The sequence below is a fragment of the Aquarana catesbeiana genome, linkage group LG05, assembly GCF_042186555.1.
Source record: "Aquarana catesbeiana isolate 2022-GZ linkage group LG05, ASM4218655v1, whole genome shotgun sequence".
In the NCBI taxonomy this organism is placed as follows: Eukaryota; Metazoa; Chordata; class Amphibia; order Anura; family Ranidae; genus Aquarana; species Aquarana catesbeiana.
In genome coordinates, this window is record NC_133328.1 from 410,442,928 (window position 1) to 410,450,911 (window position 7,984).

General features: G+C 42.4%; 1 protein-coding gene across 2 annotated transcripts; it reads left to right on the forward strand.

The window, feature by feature from the left end:
* The first annotated feature begins 412 nt into the window (after positions 1 to 412).
* On the forward strand, positions 413 to 7,336 carry GMNN (geminin DNA replication inhibitor). 2 transcript variants are annotated; one of them, XM_073631166.1, is made up of 8 exons: positions 470 to 540; positions 2,098 to 2,164; positions 2,299 to 2,377; positions 3,458 to 3,553; positions 4,514 to 4,652; positions 4,759 to 4,841; positions 6,338 to 6,448; positions 6,877 to 7,336. In XM_073631166.1, exons 3-8 carry the CDS (start codon positions 2,372 to 2,374, stop codon positions 7,012 to 7,014), a joined length of 573 nt encoding a protein of 190 aa, XP_073487267.1. In that variant the 5' UTR covers positions 470 to 540; positions 2,098 to 2,164; positions 2,299 to 2,371; the 3' UTR covers positions 7,015 to 7,336. The 2 variants fall into 2 exon arrangements, with proteins under 2 accessions (XP_073487265.1, XP_073487267.1); XM_073631164.1 differs by lacking the exon at positions 2,299 to 2,377 and having other exon boundaries at positions 413 to 540.
* The last annotated feature ends 648 nt before the right edge of the window (positions 7,337 to 7,984 follow it).

Sequence of the window (7,984 nt, forward strand, 5' to 3'; positions counted from 1 at the left end):
TTCTGGCCAATAGAATGCATTTACACTCAAATGCCATACACACATACATGTTGTATTATTAGATGGGTTTTTTCTTCCAAATTCTGTCAGGTTATTTTCCCGCCCAGGTGCACCAGGCCTCACTCCCTCCTCTGAGAGCCTTATATGCAGAGAGGAGCCCTAAACCAAAAACACACAAGTCTGAAAACCACACACAGAAAAATAAATGCTCCAAAATCCCATGAAAGCGCCCAGGCTGAGGCGGCAATGTATAAAGTGACCCATGGCTCCTAGTCAGGAGAAGTGCTGAGGCTGGGCGGGTAATACACAGCCCAGTGCGCCACGTGACGTCACCTGTGTCTAGTAAATCCTCTCACATCAGTCTTCTCCAGGACAGGCGGGAAGGACAGCACACGTGACTCCTTGGCGCTCTGTTATTGGGGCGGGTACGTAGGGTCACATGATGGTGAGCGCTCCGTATAAATGAGGCGGGGCGCGGGAAGTCTCAGTGTGTGTTGAACGTTTTTGGAAGTTGGTGTGTTGTGAAAAGGTCGCGTAACGGTGAGTTTGGGGTCACTTATAGGGAGGCCGGGCGGCATTAATGTGAGGGAGCGGCCGCGGTTCTATGAAGTTACAGACCCGTATTAATAGAAAGGTAGGACCCAGAAAGGGCTTTGAGGACGAGACCGCCAAAACCTGACGCAGTGCTGTATAGACCCTTTGGGTGTGCAGGCTCTGGCCTGTGCTCTGTTGGGGGGGGGGGGGGGGGGGGGATACTAGCCAGTCTGCTTTTAGACCAGAAGTGTTGCTGGCAGAGCGTGTCGATGTGGCAGTGAAGGCTCAGCTGAGTGTTGTGACTCTCATCGTTGGTGCTACGTGGATGTTTGGTGTCACAGCTCCTTTATCCCGGATGGAGGCCCCTGTGACGAATACTTGCAGGTTACTGATAAAACAGGCCTTCATTTCCACCTTCTGTTGGCACATGCGAGTTTTATTGATGACTGGCTTGTTTCTGACTGTCTGTAGCCCTATGTTGTAACATTAAATATAGATGGTGGCTGGGCCTGGGTAGGGGCCTCTGGGATTAACCCATCACTGTCCTCATACAGGAGGGTGGGGGGTACACTAGGGCAAGGTTACCTCTGTACACCAATCCCCTTTCAGTTGCAACATTCCTACAGGTTATGTTGTCTTTGTGGGGTTGAAGGTGTCCAGGGGGTGGGGGGGAAAGCTTTTAGGGTCCATTCACAGGCCTATGTGTATCTTCATTAATGCAGGTTCTTGCTGGCATAAGGTCCTGCCTAAGAAGCTCACATTTGCATGTGTTAAGATGCATAAAATGTCAAATGCCTCTGTGTGGTCTTCAGATCTGTGCTACCCAGGATCCAGAGGTATCCTAATGTGTTGTGTACATTTTCACTGGGAGATGTAGCTGTATTGGCTCATGGATTATAGTGCAGTGTTTAGATGTGCACAAAAAAAACTATGCACTGCACAGCTAAACTGGCTTTTTTTTTTTTTTTTTTTTTTCCTTGTGAATGAGCTCTTGTGTTTTGAAAGAGATGGAGGTGTTCATATCTAGCTGTGATATAGCAATGTTTTTGTTCAGTGGTGACAGTGCTATCCATACTGATGCAGTGCTGATTTCAGTTGTGCCAAAATAAAACTGGAAAACGTGTCAACTGAGTGATCATGGTGATGGGTATATGTGGATTAACTGATAAGATCTGCCAGTGTTGCCTGGTTGAAGTGCATTTGAGGTTAGCATTGCTGACTTGGCATCTAAGGGCTTCAGAGCTTTCCTTCAGAATTTTGCCTCTGTACATACTGAGAAAATACAGACTAGGTATACAAGATTGAAGACTTGAGTCGCTGGCTTGGTCACTCACCAGGTAGTGAAGCTATCTGTCTTTAAGGCATAGGTGTGTACAGATTTGGTCCATGCACATTGAGCCCTTAAGTTGGCTATGGCAACACTTTTGTATGCCTACCTGTGAGGAAATATGGTACATGTACTTCAATAGTCTACTCTAAGGTGAACAATCATTGTGTTTGTAACAAACTTTGTAGGCAACTGAAGACTGGCATGCATTGACATGGTTTTACCTTTGTTTGCAGGCTTGCCAACATGAATCCAGGTATGAAACAGAAACTAGCCACTGAGAACTCTTCAATGTCAATCAAGGTAAGCATCAATTTGTGAGCCTACCATTCATGTTACAGATGCCATTAACTTTTCTGTGCTAGTCTGTGTAGATTTTTGAGCCATTTAAGGCTGGCCATACATTATACAATCTTTTACAATTTTTTTTTCCTTAGATTTATCAAAATCATGAGGTCCAACCTAAACTTTCATTTTGTATGTAATTGGGTAGGCCCTTGCACTACATAGATGAAGGTAAATCTAAAAAAAATACAATTTTATACTGTATGTATGGCCCGCATAACTGGATAAACAGTTTCATTACTGTCTATGCAATGATGGCTTAATTAGGTCTAAATGTCAGGGCAGTGCCTTGCCCTTGTGATGCATATTTTGCCTTGCTGTTCTTAGAACAGTTTAGATGTCAGATCTATCTGTTAAAGGCATATGTTAAGGGGTAGAGTATAAGATTTTCAATTTGCAGAAGCTGACAGGGTTTAAATAAAGTGCCACTTTGGGTTGGAAAAATGTCTTTTGTGCCTTGTAGTGGTTGCACCAGACTGTCAATAACTTAACCACAAGGTTTTGACAGTAGTTCTGTGATACAACCGACTTCAGGACCTAAAAATCTATACTTGTCCACTAAATTTGTGTTTAAAAGGTTGTCCACTAACAGTAATTTGTCACCTAAATGTGTGCATCTAAAAAGCGTTTATAATTCAGAAAGTTTCAGGTGTACCTAAATCCTAAAGGGTTATTGGGTCTTTGTAAACTGCCAAGGGTTAAGTAAAGAAGTCAGAAGTCCAACTGAATTCTTACTGCAATTTTAACAAGATTTTCCCATGAGATAACCTTGTTGTACAGTTACCTGTCATATGACCCAGTGGTGTCAAGTGTTGCAATTTGAGAATGCGATAATCCATAACTTTAAAGAGTTTGAAATAATAGTTGAAATGTTTAACAGTGCAGGTTCCCATAGTTAATGCTCCTATTGATTGACAGGCTGATAATAACCTGCAGTAAAAACAGACCGTGGGAAAGTTTAGCTTGTGTCATGTAGTACAGTTTGTTTCAGTAACTTTCTCACGGTGCTTTAGTGCTGCACATATTTCTTACCTGTGTGGTCATCTGGCTCTGTTTGCTATAGCAAGGTGGCGTTGTAGATAACATTATACAATTGGATAATGACTGTAATCCCCTAGTTTACTTTGCCAGAAGTGTTGATTAAAGCTGTTGCACAATGGGCTGTCTAGGCTAAAGAATAAACTTTGGGTTATCATTCTGTGTTTGGGAATTAAAATATAGAAGTCTAATGGCATGTAACTTTTTTAATAGAACTTCTTTACGGACAAAACGGAGGTTACTCAAAGGAGGACACTTAAAGTCATTCAGCCTTCTGCCACTGGCCAGCTTGTCGGTCGTGTCAAAGAGGTATGTGAACATTGTGGGGTGTAGACCACATGTAGGTGGCTTCATCTGATGGAAATAAACTGGCACTATAGCTTTTCATAGCTGAATATTTGACTAGTCTGGAGCAGGCAAGCACATGGAGTACGTCTGCAATGTCATTTATGTGGTATTTTACATGGATTTTAGGTCTGTTACTGTTCTGTTGAACATGTGCATCAAAAAATGCAGCAAGCATGATTTTAAACTCTCTGCACCTGAAGCACACAACACAAAGGGCCAGGTTATTGCCCAGATGGGGATGGCCTTGGAGCTTTTTAAAGCAGAACTTGACTATCTGAGCTCCACAAACTAATCTCTACATTCAAAACCAGCTCCTTCATTTGAAAACAACCCCATAACATTCTAGCCATGGTCATCTTGAGAAGGCAGATTCTCATGTATAATGTACTTCCTGTAATCCATCTGCCCCTAACTCAGTCAAGCAGGGTGAATGTTTTGCTTAGCTGAGATGCCCTGCCCTAGATGGGAGTTTCCTGGGATGTGCAAAATCATTTTGGCTTTCACCAGGAACCTGGAAGCAACTTGTGTTTTAAAAAAGTAAATGTACCTTACTAGCTCTTCTAATGCTTGCAGCATAATGATTGTAAATGGTTTGTTAGCATCAAGTTCAGCTTTAAAGTCTGCTCAATGGCTAGTTTACATCTTCCTTGTTCAAGGGGTTGTATAAAAGTACCTAGGTAAATCTTTTGGGAGAAGGCTTAGTATTGAAGTAAATGGCATGAAAACCTGATGCTATACTAACCAAGATGCGTACCAATAAAAATTTGCATCAGCCAGTGCAATGTGACAAAATATTTTTGCTCTTACACCAGCTTAAAGGATGTGTTAAACATAATACTGTGGAAACTCCTATCATAGGCTATATAAGCATCAGAACCTTTAGTGTTTGATAAAGGGCATTCATTGTGATCTTTTCTCTAGCCTGCCAAAAACTCCACCAAGAGAAAGCTGTGGAATGACCAAGTAACACTAAAAAAAGCAAAGGTGGAAGTTGCTATTGACCCAGAGCAGAGGGAAAATGCAGACTGTTCAAGTGAGGCCTATGAGCTCATGGTTAAAGGTGAGTCTTGGCTGCCCTTGTATGGAACTGTTGCTGTAACCTATCTTAACGTGTCAACTGGTGAGCACAACAGCTGTAACTTGTTTATTTTTTTTGCACCTTTTAGAAACCCCATCCACCCAGTACTGGAAAGAGCTTGCAGAGGAAAGGAGAAAAGCACTTTATGAAGCCTTGCAGGAAAATGAAAAGGTAATTGGTTACATTCAGTGTGATTGGTTTCTTGTGTGATATTGAATCCTGCTTTTGAGTGGAGCTTCAGTCTTGTTGGTCTGTTTTTGGGTAAGGACCAGTTTGATTTGTGCCATAACTTGCAAACAGGAAAAAATTTGGAATGCTGTTGGTCTATTGGACACAAACGTGGAAAATCAAGTGTTCATTTTTAAAGGCTTGTATGCAAGTTATCACAAGGGTAAGTCATTGGGGGGAAAAACAGCATAGGTTCCACCAGTCCATTACCAGGCCCTTTGGGTCTGGTATGAATATTAAGGGAAACCCTATCCAAAAAATAGTAAAAAAATCTAGGAGGTCCCCCAAAATCCATCCCAGAGCACGCAACCTGCCAGGCTGCAGGAAAATAGGGTGAGCCCCCTCCTGAACTGTACCAGGCCACATGCCCTCAACATGGGTAGGATGTCTTGGAGTCCCCAAAACATCTTCATGTTGATGGGGACAAGGGCCCCATCTCCACAACCCTTGCCTTGTGGTTCTGGGTCTGCAGGCGGGGGGCTTGTCAGAATCTGGAAGCCCCCTTTAACAAGGGGACCCCCAGATCCCAGCCTCCCCTATGTGAATTGGTAACGGGTACATTCCCCTCCATTTTCACAAAGTGTCAAATGGTAAAGACTGACACTTTGGAACAAGTCTTCTATTAGGAGTCCCACAATGTAAATCCATCTCATGCTGCCGACAAGCCGAAATAAAGCTGCAACAGCTCCGCCTCCATGGGAGGCTCCCGCTGAGTGACGCTTAGCTGAGGGTGGGGCCACCCAGTGATGTAAACGGGTGGTGCTGATACCACGTGACAGAAGGCAGGGGTGAAAGTTTACATCACTGAGTGGCCCCCTTGCCCTCAGCTATATAACAGCTGTCACCGAGAAGCATCACTTGGCAGGAGCCTCCCGTGGAGGTGGAGCTGTTGCAGCTTTTTGTTTGTGAAATGGTAGGGGTACAATGTACCCCTTTAACAATTCGCATAGGGCAGGCTATGCATTGATGCATGTCCCCTGGGGCAGGACCCAAGTAGCCAAGCTTTTTATAGCAATAAATTGCATATAAGCCTTTAGAATGAGCACTTTTAACAGTGTTCTGCAGCTTTTGAATTTGCTGTAAACTTTGCATATTAGGCCGACATCAGGCTCATCCCTGGTTTTGGGTTAATGGCCTATTCGGGTTGATATGGCTTTTCCATGATCTGCCTTGGCTATTAATAAATGCTTGCAGCTACAGGTCAGATGTTGTGATATAGGCATGGACCAGCAGCTGAACAATGGGGGGGTGTGTCTTTGCCCAAAACATTTACTTTCTGATATAAGTGCACAAATGTTAATACCTTAACAATGCAGTCGTTTCTCTTCTCTCACCCAACCCCCTCCTCCCTGGCTTTTCCCTTTTCAGTTCAATGAATTATACTAGTATTGATAGTACAAAGCAGTGTTTTAAGTACTAAATGGTGCATCCTTTCACAGTTGCACAAAGAAATTGATCTTAAAGATGGGGAGATTGCACGGCTAAAACAAGAAAATGATGAGCTGCTGGAACTGGCAGGACATGTACAGCACATGGCTAACCTGATTGAGGTGAGTTTAAACTTCACAAATTTAGCATCTTGTATGCAAGTGTAGCCTAATGCAGTTGGTGTGATTTTAAAAATGGGGGGGGGGGGGGGGGGGGGGGATTGTACCTTACAAATTTGTACAAAGCTGATATGACATATAAGACAGCGGTTACTAGTGTCCTTGGTTTGTTAGAGTGGAAAGTGGCTTTATTTTTTTCCACACTAACAAATGGTAGCTGCAGTATGTCTGATGTTGCAGCTTATCCAAATCTATAAAATATCCAGTTCGTTCCCTTTTAACTCTTGTACAGATGAGCCAGCCTGTGTGGGCTCCCAATGTCAAGCCTCAAAACTGCATATAGCAATCGGTGACCTTAATTCTGAACTAGAAAGGCATTTAACTGTAAATGAAGGACCTGAATAGTAGCTAACTATCTCTTTATCTTGCAGAGACTTACAGGTAGTGCACCACAAAGCCTTGAAGATTTAAAAAATCTAGACCTGGAGGAAGCAAGACATGAAGATGAAGAGGAAGCAAGATATGAAGATGAAGCAGAGGACTACAGTTCATCAGATGATGACCTTTAATTTAAACCTGAAAGAACTTGACTTTAAGTGGCCACTGCCTGGGCTATTTGTCCCATTAACTTGAAACTGCCACTAAACTTGAACTGCCACTAGTTTCATACTTTTAGCTAGGGAAAAACTACTGCGAACTCATTCAAATATGAAGGTTTTTAAATGCAGTGTAAAAGATTCAAAATCCAAACAGGTGCTTTTCAGTTGGCCACTTGTTTTAATGCAAATACTATGTATTTTTATCTTGCTTGTAAATAGTTTTTTTATTAAATGGCCTTGATAAAAGGTAATCGTACATATATTTTGCCAAATAAACTTCAGTTGGAGCAAACTGTTAGCCATTGTGTTCAGAAACTGTAGCTTTATATAGCCATTCCTGTGCCCCATCTTATGCTTAACCTCCAGCATCACAGGCACTGCTACCTGTAGGAGGAACACAAATGACCTGCAAGTATAATGAAGCACTATTTAGGGTGCATAGGATTTTGAACATGCTGGGGCATTTAACTGTATAGTGAATTTTATTACAAAGTTAAAGGATTAAATCAACAATTTAAAAGACCACTTGACATGCATGCAACTCTAGCTTAAACTTGTTTTAAGCTTAGTTTCTGTATCAGACTTGTATAAGTACTTTCAAGTCCTAACTCAGTTGTGAACCTTAGCATGTGTATTTGCAGATTCACACTACAGCAAGTTTACAGATCTCAGTCTCCAAATTGAGGTCTCAATTGTAATGGCATTACAGATTTGCTATTGTAAATCTGCCTTAGCAGAAAATTAACGCTGCAGTATGTTGCAGACTCTATAAGCTTGAGAGCAGCAATCTGTGGAATCAAACCTATGGTGCTGCAAATGGCTAACACTCCCTGCTTAGTGATAAACTGCAGGGTTTGTTGGACTGCTGCAGCATAGTTTTCTGTTGTAGCAGGTGGTTTAATTAAGGGAGTGTCTTAAGGCCCCTATTGTCTTTTAAGCT